The 14,346-nt window shown below is 42.8% G+C and overlaps 2 protein-coding genes across 4 annotated transcripts in view; both read right to left on the bottom strand.

The window, feature by feature from the left end:
- LOC129019441 (zinc finger protein 83-like) overlaps positions 1-12,594 on the bottom strand; it is a 44,461-nt gene extending 31,867 nt beyond the window's left edge. Inside the window, exon 1 of the mRNA XM_063658339.1 lies at positions 12,489-12,594. The gene's annotated coding sequence lies outside the window, so the exon portion shown is untranslated. The remainder of the gene's footprint in view (positions 1-12,488) is intronic.
- LOC129019438 (zinc finger protein 813) overlaps positions 8,872-14,346 on the bottom strand; it is a 40,527-nt gene continuing 35,052 nt past the window's right edge. For all 3 annotated transcript variants that reach the window (XM_063658346.1, XM_054461954.2, XM_063658345.1), the window contains 2 exons: positions 12,489-12,615; positions 8,872-11,330 (listed from right to left, as the gene is read on the bottom strand). In XM_063658346.1, coding sequence (XP_063514416.1) covers positions 9,598-11,330; positions 12,489-12,615 — 1,860 coding nt within the window. In that variant the 3' untranslated portion in view covers positions 8,872-9,597. The remainder of the gene's footprint in view (positions 11,331-12,488; positions 12,616-14,346) is intronic.

Genomic DNA, 14,346 nt, shown 5'->3' on the forward strand with positions numbered 1-14,346 from the left:
GCTCACTCACTACAGCCTCTACTTCCCAGATTCAAGTGATTCTCCTGCCTCAGCCTCTTGAGTAGCTGTGACTACAGGTGCATGCCACCACGCCCAGCTAATTTTTGTATTTTTAGTAGAGACCAGGTTTCACCATGTTGGCCAGGCTGGTCTTAAACTCCTGACCTTAGGTGACCTGCTTATCTTGGGTTCCAAAAGTGCTGGGATTACAGCTATGAGCCACCATGGTTTGATGTTCCTTTAAAAAAGTAAATGTAGGCCAGGTGTGGTGGCTAATCCCTGTAATGCCAGTACTTTGAGGGTCCAAGGCAGGAAGATCCTTTGCATCAAAGATTTTGAGACCAGCCTGGGAAACAGTAAACCCCGTTTCTCCAAAAAAAAAAAAAAAAAACCAACCAACAACAACAAAACTAGCTGGGATTGGTGGCTCATGCCTGTGGTCCCAGCTACTCAGGAGGCCAAGGTACAAGGATCACTTGAGCCCTGGAGGTCAAGGCTACAGTTAGAGGAGATCACTCCATGGCACTCCAGCCTGGGTGATAGAGCCAGATGCTATCTCAAAATATTAATTAATTGGTTAATTAAATTAAAAGTATTATTGAGGCAGAAATTAAAGAAGAAAGCAAATTTTCCTCTACTGAGCTAACTCACTCCAAGGATAGTAACAGGAAAGGCCATAGAAAGGTTTGTGGTGACCCAGTCTAAGAAACTGGATACATCCCCCACAACTACACATGGTTAAGAAAACAAATTACTGTCTCTCCTTTCCCAGAATCATTAATTATGACTATTTTTGCAAATGTCTGTATGTCTGTATTTAGCAAGCTCTGTAAGGTCCTGTTTTTCTTTTGACACATCTGCAAGGTCACCAGCTAAGCAAGGCCATGAGTTATACCAAGGCAGCAGTTATGGTATAGATTACATAACTTGTCACTGTATGATTTACTGTCTTTGTATAGATTACATAACTTGTCACTGTATGATTTACTGTCTTTGTCCTGCTTCTGTAAGCTTGCCTATATAAGCCCAGCTCTGTCTTTGTTCTGGGCTTAGCTTTTTGGATGTGAGTCCACTGAGCTGGTGTGCACCTTAATAAAACCCCTCTGTTTTACCCATTGATCTCTCCAGTCCTCTCATTTCCCACATTATGTAATAACAGAAAGTGATTTTTTTCCCACCTCACTGCCCCACTTCCTACACCACCCTGCAAAAAGGGAAGAGAGTGACTCTCAAGTGAATAAATCACCAACCTGTGGCTGAATAGGGATTCCAAGTGGAAACTAACTTCTGATGCCAAGATTTATAGAATGTACGTGTCTTATAGATAGGAATTTTAAAATTCTCAATCTCATCTGTATAATTTAAATAAGTTGTTATTTATTATATTATATACACAGAAGTGAAGATGTCACAAGTAATCATATCCAATGAACTCACTCACTCATCTGCCTTGGCCTCTAGAGTAGCTGTGAGTACAGGTGTGCACCATCATGCCCTGTTAATTTTTGTTTTTTGGCAGAGATGGGGGTTTCACTATGTTGCCCACACTGGTCTCAAACTCCTGGACTCAGGCAATCCCCTTGCCTTAGTCTCCTAAAGTGCTGGGATTACAGGCATTAGCCACTGCATTACTGTGTTTCCTTCCCTAATTCTGTAAATATCTCTCATTCTCCCCTTCTCTCTCTAGCTCTTTTTTTTCTACTTCCCTGGGATTCTGCACCTCATTCTGTACCCCTCTCCTCTCCTGCTCTTTATTCCCTTCTTACCTCTATTCCTTCTCTTCCACCTCTTCTGCTTCATCCTTGGAACTTATATAACCTCTTCTTCCTCCTTCTCCCCAGTCTTTCAATCATCCTCAATCTCCATATGTTTCCACCTCTTCTCCCATCTCTGCACCTCCTCTTTTCTCCCTGTTAAATTCTCTCTTCCCTGTTATATCCCTCTGTACCCACTCTCTGGCACCCTAGATTCCCAGCTGTGCTCCCTGCTGTTGTTCTTCCTCTGTTCTCCTTTCCACCAGCACCACTCTGCTCTGTCTGTCATGGCTCCAAATCCCTCCTCCTCTCCCTCACTCTGATGAGCTTCCCTCTTTGCTGCCCCTCTTCCTGCCTTGCTGTTCATCTCTCTGTACATCTAGCTTTTCTCTACATTTCTCCAGTTGCTTTTCTCCTCCTGCTTTCTTATCTTTTTTTTTCACTTTTGCCATCTCTTGGCAAATGCCTCACCCATCCTCTACTTTGCCATCTGTTATGAGTCTTTCTCATTCTTCTTTTCTCTGTCTCAGGTTTTCTACTGCTCTATGTCTGTCTCCTGATCCCTTTGGCCCACAGAATTGTAGTAAAGGTTAAAAAGAAAAAGAAACAAGTTTTCTTCTCCTTAGCAGCTCACTTAAAGAAAAGTTATAAGATAATGCTGTCTGAAAAGCTAAGGCTAAAGGAATGGACTCTAGACACTTTTTAAATTCCAGAACAAAGTGAAGGAAAAAAAAGAGAGTGAGAAAGACAAATTCTTCTACTGTTACTCCTTTCCCTAGTCTCTTAAACATGACTATGTTTTACAAATGTCTGTATTTAGCCAGTTCTTTTTTTTTTTTTTGACACAGCTACAAGGCCACCAGCTATGTAGAATCCAACTTCTCTAAGACTCATATAAGATAAGCCCTATACTGTAATCTTGTCCAGTCCCACTGCTGTTAAAGTTGCAGGTGTTGTGCCTTAGATCCACCACAGTCAGCTGAAACTGGCAGCTCAAGACAAGTAGACAAGCCAGCAACACCCAGATCATCCAACTCAGCTGATCCTGAGATGAGATCAAACTGCTGCTAAAGAAGACTGCCTGCTCTAGTCACTACAGAGTCTGACCAGTCTATACACAGCTGAAGCTTGAGGGGACAAGCCCTGCTCTAGTCACACACCAGAAGCTGACTAGTCTATGCATGGCTGAAGCTTGAAGAGTCATTAAGCAAGTAAATGCAGTTAGGAATCTTAAGACTAGTAGTTTTCCTTGTAATACTGTTTTTCTATTGTTCTGTCACTGTGCTCAATCTCCTCCCCTGAGCAATGACCTCTTCTGTCCTTGCTAGACAGGAATATGCTATTCATTGCTTTGCTGTTATTACCCCCCTTTACCATGCTAAAAGAAGCACCCATAGAAAAGTGTCCCCATCGTACACATACTACATAGTCAAGGAACAGTATAACCAAGACTCTATTATACCAAACTTATTATGAGTGTACAAGGACTCACCTAAGAACTTGTACTTAAAATCAGATCACCTATTCAATTCATGATCCAGGAAATAGCCAGCCTTATATATGCTATGACTCCAAGTCTTTACCTAAGACTTAGTTTGAAGTTCATATCAAATCAAAAGTAAGAAGTCTTATAAGTCATACCCAAGACTCTCTCCCCCAGGAGGAGGTTATATCCATATATTTTGATATTTGTCAGTTAACACCCATGAACCCAGCCTGTCTCACAATCTCTGGTCCTACAAAGTACTATACAAACTGCCAGTACAAAATTGTGTGTGCACCCCCTGTTTGCCTCTCCAAGGCCCTAGCAATAGCTTGCTGGAACTACACAATGCAGTTCACTGACTGATCATCACTAATGAGACAGCAAATGCATTAGAGTTACTAGCCCAGCAAGCCACAAAAACGAAAAATGCTATTTATCAGAACAGATTAGCTTTAGACTACCTCCCAGCCCAGGAAAGAGGAGTATGTGGAAAGTTCAATCTAACTAATTGCTGCCTAGAAATCAATGAAAATAGAAAGGCAGTTATAGAAATATCTGCAAGAATAAGAAAATTAGCCCATGTTCCAGTTCAAACTTAGAAAAGGTAGTCTCCAGATTCTGTCTTTAGAGATTAGTTTTCATTTTTTGGAAAGTTCAAGACTTTAATAAGAGTATTTCTAGCCATATTAAGAAGCTGCCTAATACTCCCTTGTCTCTCACCTCTCCTTGTTAGAAGCATTCAATCAGCTATAGAGGTGATAGCAGCTAGGGAAACTGCCACTCAGCTGATGGCTGTGCATAAATATCAACCTTTGCCCAAAGAAGAAAACTTGTCTGTTCATGCAGAATTAAGCAATAGTGAGGCCTTCTATTAAACTTCTTTTATTAAAGGCCTCAAAAGTAGGAAAAATATAGTAAGGGTTAAAAAGAAAAAGAAACAAGTTTTCCTCTGCTTAGCAGCTCACTTCAAGGACAGTTATAAGATAACGCTGTCTTGAAAGACAAGATCAAAGGAACAGGCTCCAGACATCCCCTCCCTCCTGAGCAAAGTTGAGGAAAAAAAAAGAGAAAGACAAATTATTTTACTGTTACTCCTTTCCCTAGTCTCTTAAAAACGACTATGTTTTACAAGTATCTGTATTTAGCCACTTCTGGTTTTTCTTTTGACGCAGCTACAAGGCCACCAGCTATGCAAGGCCACAAGTTGTGCATGTGATTAACTGCCTTTGTTTTCCTTCTTGTATCCCCACTTATAAAAGCCCCACTCTTTGTTCAAGGCTCAGCTTTTTAGATATAAATCCACTCAGCCAGTGCTTACCTTAAAATAAACATCCTTCTGTAATCCCATATCAGTCTCTCCATTCCTCAGTTTACCACAACACAATCACAGGAGGGTTTGAAGTAAGATGCTTGTATCTCAGAGGAGTGTGTTTTCCAGGGGCTGGAGCTGGGCTGGCAAAACACCCCGTGTCACAGGACAGGCCCTGGGTACCTCCCCAATGTGGGCTCAGGGGAAGAGGTGACTGCAGAGGGGGGAACCTGTGAAGCAGCAGGGCCCGGCATGAGGAGAGAGGTGGGAGGGTCACGGCGCCTTAAGACAAGGGTGGGGTCTGCAGGATCCCAGCACCAGGCAGAGGACGCGGCCTCCCTAGGACCAAGGCAGCAACGCTGCACTCCAGGGACCAATGAGGGTGAGGCTGGGAGGCGCCCAGGGAGGGAATCCACCTCTCAAGGGAGGACTTTAACAAGCATGGGGTTGGAGGAGTCAGAAAAAGGTTTAGAGCAAGGAAACTATGCGATACGAAGTGTATACATTGCCCTAGAGCAGAAAGACCGGGGACAGAACCAGCCTCAGGGCGATCTTAAACCCAAAAGGAAGCAACCCCCAGACTCTCACAGGGACGTCTCAATTTGCTGTGGGTGAAGGAAGACGGCTGAAAATTTCCAGGTCTTGGGGACCCAACGTTCCAGGTACAGAACTGCTGGGGACCCGGGAAATGCAGACTTAATACAAGACGGAGGGAAACTCATGCACCATGGCGTGACCGTCACTCCACGTGATCTGCTTCCAAGTTTGTGAGAATCTGCACGCTCAAGACAGAGCCCAGGCCTGGACAGGAACCGCGAGGAGGTGGGCGGGGACTGGGTGAGGTAGGGGCGGGGCACGTGGTGGAGAGACCTTGCCTTTTAGAACCGGCAGAGGATGGGGCTGAGGCAGGACCTGTGTGTCTCTCAGCCTGGCTCCCAGCGCCTCTATTTTCAAGTTAAGAAAAAACATGATTCAGCATTCAGTATAGGTGACTATGTTGTTTTACCTTCAATTGTTTGAAATACCAACTTAAAACAGACAGGAAACATCCCGGTGATATTAGGGGTAATATCATGAATATCAGGGCACATCAGAAACAATCTACCAACCAGAACCTGGAGGATCCAGTCCTGGGGGGCAAGAGGGTATGACAGCAGGTGACATCCATGGCCCAGCTGAGGAAAGAACCTGGACCTGCCCCCACCAGGCCCTGCCCTTCAGAACAAAACCCCTTCCAGACTCTGCCCCCAAGATGATGATAACCCTCTGGCCCTGTCCCTTCCCACTGTCTGGCCCAGCCCCCAGGCAGCCTCCACACTCTTGCCCTGCCCCAGTCCTGTTCCAGGCCCTACCTCCACCTCCACCCTCTAACCAGGCCCAGCTTCCAAAGCAGCCTCCACCCTCTCGCCCAGCTCCAGTAACAGTTTTCAGGCCCTGCCCCCTCAACAACCTTTCCCTTCTCGTGCCCTCTCCCCACCCACTGTCCAGAACCCACCCAGACAGGGTTGAGGGCCCACACACAGTTGTTCTTCAGCACTCAAGGCTGACACAGGTGAGTGGTTTTTTTGTCTTTCTGCTTCAAACCTGGCTTTCGCAGCACCCCAGCAGCAAGTCCAGCCACACCAGGAATCTGCGTGCTTTGGGATGTTGAAATCCCTCATGTGAGTTTGTGCAGTTTCAGGAAGTCCCAACTTCTCCATGGGAAGCACACAGGCTGGTGGCTTTGCAGCTTTTGTATCATTTTATAAAATGATACAAAAGATCTTGTATGAGCCGGTATGACACATCTGACAACTTTACAGGTAATATTGGAGTATTATATATAAGCCGGTTGATTTGCAGGACTGCTGTGACAGTTTGGGAATGTAAATACCTATCCAGCCAAAACGTTCCCACTGTAGAGCAGAAATTCCTGGCCCAAGATCCTCAATGGGATAACAACACAGTCCACTAAAAAGTCATGAAAGATATAAGGGAAATGATAATTAAAGAAATTCAGGAGTCAGTGCCCTGTGCTCAGAATCTTTCCCAAGCATTTGACATAAAACAGGAAAAAGATGAAAGCCCCATAAATTTTCTAAAAAGACTATGAGAACAAATGAGAAAATATGCACATTTAGATCCAGAAGACCCTTACAGGCAAGGAATGTTAAAGCTACATTTTGTTCCAATAGCTGGCAAGACATTGCAAAAAAGTTACAGAAACTAGAAAACTGGAAAAAACAGTCTATATGGGAATTCTTAGAATAAGCTCAAAAAGTATATATAAGGAGGGATGAAGAAAAACAAAAGCAAAAAGCAAAAATTTTCTGACAGAATGCACCAGAGGCCAAGCTTAAGCCTCCATTTGCCAGGCCTCACAAAAGATATGAGACAAGGGGGCCATAGAACTCAAAGACAGGTAAAGAGGGAAAGCAAACCCAGTACCCTAAGACTCCAAAAACTAAAAGGGAGAGGGACAAGACAAATGTTACAAGTGTGGAAAATTAGGTCATTTCAAAAGAGAATGTCCTGAGTGGAGAAAGGAGAAAAAAAAATCCCACTTAAGGAATTTAAAGAATAAGGAAGTCAGGAGCTCTGTCTTTTCTATCTCCAGTCCCACTGAGATCCCTTGATAAATTTAAAGGTGGGACCAAAACATGAGCTTGTTACTTTTCTTTCTTTTTTTTTTTTTTGAGACAGAGTTTTGTTCTTGTTGCCCAGGATGGAGTGCAATGGCATGATCTTGGCTCACTGCAACCTCCACCTCCCAGGTTCAAGTGATTCTCCTGCCTCAGCCTTCCCAAGTAGCTAGTATTATAGGCATGTGCCACAAAGCCTGGATAATTTTGTATTTTTAGTAGAGGTGGGGTTTCTCCATGTGGGTCAGGCTGGTCTCGAACTCTCGACCTCAGGTGATCTGCCCACCTTGGCCTCCCAAAGTGCTGGGATTACAGGTGTGAGCCACTGCACCTGGCTGAACTTGTTACTTTTCTAATAGACTCAGGAGCTTCCTGCTCCTGTTTGTCTTGTGCCCTCTAATATAAATTGTTCATTAGAAGAACTTCAAGTTTTAGGAGTCAAAGGGGAAAGATTTAAAGCCAAAGTCTTAGAAAAAACAGAATTCAGATTTGAAACCCGATCAACCAATGTTAAATTTTTGCTACTCCCTAAGGCTGGGACAAACTTGTTAGGAAGGGGCCTAATGTTAAAGTTAGGTATAGGCCTACATGTAAGCCCAGAAGGATTCTTCACTTCATTAAACCTGCTTACTACAGCAGAGGAAAGCTACTTCAATGCTAATGAGTGGTCAAGAGAGGGAAATTGAAGGAAGCTACAAGTTCCTCCAATTCACATAAAGTTAAAAACTCCCAGGGAAATGGTGAGAAGAAACCAATATCCAATTCCCTTAGAAGGCAGATTAGGTTTAAAACCTCTAATTGAGAGCCTTATCTGAGATGGACTACTTGAACTGTGCATGTCTCCCTATAATACTCCAATATTAAGTGTAAAGTAGTCAGATCGGTGATACTGGCTTGTAGAAGATCTTCAAGCCATTAATCAAATTGTTCAAACCACTCATCCTGTTGTTCCCAATCCATATACTATTCTCAGCAAAATTCCATATGACCATCAGTGGTTTACAGAAATAGACCTGAAAGAGGCCTTCTGGGCATGTCTTTTAACTGAAGATAGTCAGGATATATTCACTTTTGAATGGGAAGATCCTCACTCAGGATGAAAACAACAATACTGCTGGACAGTCTTGCCCCAAGGATTCACAGATTCTCCTAACTTGTTTGGCCAAATTCTTGAGGAGGTGTTAGAAAAGATGAGCATCCCAAAGTGTGTAGGTATGCTCCAGTATGTGGATGATATACTAGTGTCAGGGAAAGCTGTAGAACAATTATCTGCCTTTTCCGTCAGCCTTCTCATCCATCTCTGTGGAGAGGGACTACGTGGTGTGGTGGCACACATCTGAAATCCCAGCTACTTGGGAGGCTTAGAAAAGAGAATTGCTTGAATGCAGGAGGTGGATGTTGCAGTGAACCAAGATTGTGCCATTGCACTCCAGCTTGGGCAACAAGAGAAAGACTCTGTTTCAAAAAAAAAAAAAAAAAAGGAAAGAAAGAAAGAAAAAACAGGCTGGGCAAACTGGTTCAGGTCTGTTGGCCAGGCTGGTCTCAAACTGCTGACCTCAAGTGATCTGCCTGCCTTGGCCTCCCAAATTGCTGGGATTACAGGTGTGAGTGACTGCACCTGGCCCATTCTTCTTACTGTAAACACTTTTTATGTCAATTAATGCTTGAACTCAATGTTAAGTCAACTCAAACTCTAGTCAATGCTGAATTGACTCCAATGTCAATTAAAGTTTATTATTTTCTATAGTCATCATATTTGGGACAATTATCTCAAAAATGAATTTTCTGCTGTTCTGCAAGGAGTGACTTCAGACTAAAGACCTTGCCACACCTATTCCATTTGTAAGATTTCTGTCCAGTATAGATTCCCTGATGTCTAATGCAGTGTGAATGTAAAGTAAAGACACTGCCATGCTGGGTGTGGTGGCTCATGCCTGTAATACCAGCACTTTGGGAGGCTGAGGCAGGCGGATCATAATGTCAAGAATTGAGAGCAACAAGGCCAACATGGTGAAACCTTGTCTCTACTAAAAACATAAAAATTAGCCAGGCTTGGTGGAGCATGCTTGTAGTCCCAGCTACTCAGGAGGCTAGGAAGCAGAATTGTATGAACCTGGGAGGTGGAGGTTGCAGTGAGCCGAGATCATGCCACTGCACCCCAGCCTGGACAAAAGAGTAAAACTTCATCTGAAAAAAAAAAAAAAAAAAGACTTTGCCACAATTATCACAGTTGTGAGGTTTCTCTCCCATATGATTTCTCCTGTGTTTTGCATAAGATGAAGCTTGACTGAAGACCTTTCTGCAATCATGACATTTGTAATGTTTCTCTCCAGTATGAGTTCACTGATGAACTGCAAGCTATGAACAATGTCTGAAATATCTGCCACATTTACTACACTTGTAAGATCTCTCTTCATTATGGATTCTCTAATGATTTGCAATGCTAGTAGCATTACTGAGGACTTTGTGAGAATCATTACATTTGTAAAGTTTCCCTATACCATGGATTGCTTGATGATGAATAAGTGATGACTGCCCACTAAAGGCTTTGCCACACTCATTGCACTTATAAAGTTTTTCTCCAGTATGAAGTCTATGATGGCATACAAAGGATGACATATGACTGAAGGTCTTGCCACACTCATTGCACTTGTAAGGTTTCTCTCCACTATGAAGTCTATAATGGTATACAAAGGATGACATATGACTGAAGGTCTTGCCACACTCATTACACTTATAAGGTTTCTCTCCAGTATGAATTCTGTGATGTTGTGCAAGGTTTGACTGTTGATTAAAAACCTTGCCACATTCATTACACTTGTAAGGTTTCTCTCCAGTATGAATTGCCTTATGAATTAGAAGGGATGAATTTCTAGCGAAGGTCTTGCCACACTCATGACAGTTGTAAGGTTTTTCTCCGGTATGAAGTCTACGATGGCCCACAAGGGATGACTTCTGACTGAAGGTCTTGCCACACTCATTACACTTGTAAGGTTTTTCTCCAGTATGAAGTCTATAATGACATGCAAGGTGTGCTTTTTGATTAAAAACCTTACCACATTCATTACATGTGTAAGGTTTCTCTCCAGTATGAACTCTCTGATGTTGTGCAAGGTATGAATCACGCTGGAAAACCTTGCCACATTCATTACATGTGTAAGGTTTCTCCTTAGTATGAACTCTGTTATGGCGTGAAAGGCATGAATTATGCCTAAAAGCTTTGTCACAAACCTTACATTTGTATGGTTTCTCTCCAGTATGAATTCGCCTATGTGTTTCAAGTTGTGATTTGCAACTGTAAACTTTGTCACATCCTTCACATTTGTAAGGTTTCTCTCCAGTATGACGTCTAAGATGCCCTACAAGGGATGACATCTGACTGAAGGTCTTACCACACTCATTACACTTGTAAGGTTTTTCTCCAGTATGAAGTCTATGATGGCGTGTAAGAGATGACTTGTGACCGAAGGTCTTGGAACACTCATTACACTTGTAAGGTTTTTCTCCAGTATGAACTCTATGGTGCCATGCAAGGTATTGCTTTTGATGAAAGACTTTGCCACATACATCACATTTATATTGTTTCTCTCCTGAATGGGTTACATGATGTCTCCTTAAATGTGAGCTATAATTAAATGACTTGCCACACTCATTACACTGGAAAGGTTTTTCTGTCATGTGTTCTTCCTGGATTTGTGAGAATAATGAAGAATAGAGAAAGTTCTTCCCATACCTATTAGAAATATGGGTTTTGAGCCTACAAGAAATTCTTTGGGATGTTGAAACCAAGGAAGCATTGTTGATAGACTTCTCCACTTGATTATCAATTTTCCCTTCAGTCTGAAATTTGTGCAGTTCAGGCAGATGCGAATAAAAGCTTGATCCAAGCTGATCTTTAATAGGCTTGTTTCCAGCATGCCTTTGATCATATCGGTCTGTACTACCAGTCAACTTTTTGATTTTTGTCATGGATGCTTCATGGACATTTCTTTCAACTTCTTGCCACTGAAACTCAAAGTCATAAATATCTTTCTTGATTTCTGGGAAGCAAAAATCTCCAATGTGATGACTTTCATGTCTTTCCAACATCCCTGTGTGGAACACTTCTGTATTGCCTTGCCCTGTTGATGAGAACTCCATCATGGTTTTAAAAGAGCTATCTAAAAAATATAAAAACCAATAGGTTTCCAATTAAGTACAGATGGTAAATAATATTTAATACTGAAATGTGTTAATATTACACAAAAAGCAATACTTATTTTAAAATTCCCAAATATGATCTTCAAAGTTTAAGAACATGCCATCTCTACTAAAAATACAAAAATTAGCCAGGCGTGGTGGTGGGTGCCTGTAATCCCAGCTACTCGGGAGGCTGAGGCAGGAGAACTTCTTGAACCTAGGAGGCAGAGATTGCAGTGAACAGAGATCACATCATTGCACTCCAGCCTGGGCAAGAAGAGCAAAATTCCATGTCAAACAGAGTTCAGTCAAGAGCCTCATATATATGAGGCAGTAAGCCTGAATGATGTCCTCCCTAAGAGGAATTTCTACAGCAGTGACTGCTGTTTAGAGAATATGATCATTAGTTTATGTGATAATCACTGTCACAGTACCAGTGAGAGATGCTTCTGTGATGCTCCTTAAAAACCAGAACAAAAGGCCAAGCGTGGTGGCTCAGGTTTGTAATCCCAACACTTGGCTAGAGGCTGAGGTGGGCAGATTGCTTGAGACCAGGAGTTTGAGACCAGCCTGGCCAACATGGTGATTCCCCATCTCTAATAAAAATACAAAAATTAGCAAGGTATGGTGGCTTGCATCTGTAATTCCAGTTAGGTTGGGAGGCTGAGGTATGAGAATTGCTTGAATGCAGGAGGCAGAGGCTGCAATGAGCTGAGATCACAACAGTGCACTCCAGCCTGAGCAACAGAGGGAGACTCTATCTCAAACAAAAAAACCAAAACAAAAGCAGAACCACAGCTGGAAACACTTGTCAGTCACTGTCATGCTTTCTATTTCATCTCCTGGGCCACCCTGACAATTCTGCTCAGGGTTTCCAGGGGCATCTCTGCCTACAGCGGGATGATGTTCAATTGTATTAGTCAAAGTGGTCATGAATGTTCTGTTTTTATGTAAAACCACTCCATAGTAGAGTCTCTAAGAAGCTGTCCATGACAGACAGGAGGGTCATCACTGCAGAAAACAATGACATGTACATCAAAAGCATGTATGTGGCAAAATCACAAAAGAGAATATAAAACCAGAAAGAGCCAAGATAGACAAGGGCAGATTCCTCACTTCAGGAGGGACATTTTCCTCACCCACAGACTCCAGATTCCTGTAGTTCTCCAACATCACGGCCCTGTATAAAGCCCTCTGCGCAGGGTTCAGGCATTTCCACTCCTCCAAAGAGAATTCTATAGCCACATCCCTGAAAGTCAAGCATACCTAAAATGAAACACACATTTCAACAAAACATTAGGGAGGAGTCATTACCATCACACAAAATGAGAAAAGAGAAAATAATTATTGATTTGATCCAAGACGGTGTTCTGACAAACCCATGTTAAGGTATTTTTGAACATTTCTTTCTGTACAGTTGCGTTTTATTGTACTTTCCCATGGTAGATTTTAAAATCTCCTAGTCACTGTGGAAGTCTCAGTTTTATGGAAAATATAAAAAATATATGTCTGGGCATGGTGGCTCACACCTGAAATCCCAGCAGTTTGGGAGGCTGAGGTTGGTGTATCAACTGAGCTCAGGAGTTCAAAACCACCCAGGGCAACATGGTGAAACCAAGTCTCTACTAAAAATACAAAAACATTAACTGGGTGTGGTTGTGCATGCCTCTAGTCCCAGCTATTTGGGAGGCTGAGGTAGGAGAATAGCTTGAGCTCCAGAGGCAAAGGTTGCAGTGAGCTGAGATTGTGCCACTGTACTTCAGCTTGGGCTGCAGAGTGAGACTCCATCTATGTGTATATATATATATATGGCCATATATATATATATGGCCAGGCATGGGGGCTCACACCTGTAATCCTGTCACTTTGGGATACCAAGGTGGGTGGATCACTTAAGGTCAGGAGTTTGAGACCAACCTGGGCAACATGGTGAAACCCCATATCTACTAAAAATATAAAAATTAGCTGGGCATGGTGGGGGAACGTGCCTGTAATCCCAGCTATTTGGGAAGCTGAGGCAGGGGAATTGCTTGAATTCTGGAGGCTGAGGCTGCAGTAAGCCAAGATCATAGCACTGCACTCCAGCCAGGGCAACAGAGCAAGTCTTTCTCAAAATAAAAATATATGTATGTATATATTGCAAATAATGTGTTTTCTACAAAAACCATGGGCTTGGCTTGGCATGGTGGCTCACAACTATAATCCCAACACTTATGGAGGCTGAGGCATGTGGATCACAAATTCAAGAGATTAAGACAATCTGGGCCAACATGCTGAAACCCTGACACTATTAAAAACACAAAAATTAGCTTGGTATGGTGGTGTGCGCCTGTAGTCCCAGCTACTCAGGAGGATGAGGCAGGAGAATCACTTGAACTCAGGAGGCTGAGGTTGCAGTGAGCCGAGAAAGTGCCATTTCACTCCAGCCTATCGACAGAGGGAGACTCTGTCTCAAAAAAAATCATGGGCTTCTCCATTAATGCTCTCCTGGACACACTTAAAATCACATCTACACACATTTAAATGAACTTCAGTCGGGACATTATAAGCAAAAACCTGGAGAGGACACATCCATAGCTACTCACCAGGCTGAGGTGGGAGGATGGCTTGAGCCTGGAGAGCAGAGGTTGAAGCGAACCAAGATTGCATCACTGCACTCCAGCCTGGGGGACACAGTGAGACCCTGTCACCCCCACGCCCCCCCAAAGTTGGAAGCTCATTGAATTAAGAGACAACTTCAAGAAATCATAAATGCAATGCATGAAGAAAATGAGAAGGTCAACCAATATACAGAAATTATGAAGAACTACATAGAAACTCTCAGGCTAAAAATACAGTAACTAAATGGAAAAACTCAATACATGGGTTCAAAATCAGAATTCATTATGTAAATTAAAAATTAGTGAAGAGGAGATAGGTGAGGTAGCTCACACCAGGACTTTGGGAGGCTGAAGTGGGTAGATCACTTGAGGTCAGGAGTTCAGAGACCAGCCTCAT

Source organism: Pongo pygmaeus, chromosome 20, assembly GCF_028885625.2.
Source record: "Pongo pygmaeus isolate AG05252 chromosome 20, NHGRI_mPonPyg2-v2.0_pri, whole genome shotgun sequence".
NCBI classification, from domain to species: domain Eukaryota; kingdom Metazoa; phylum Chordata; class Mammalia; order Primates; family Hominidae; genus Pongo; species Pongo pygmaeus.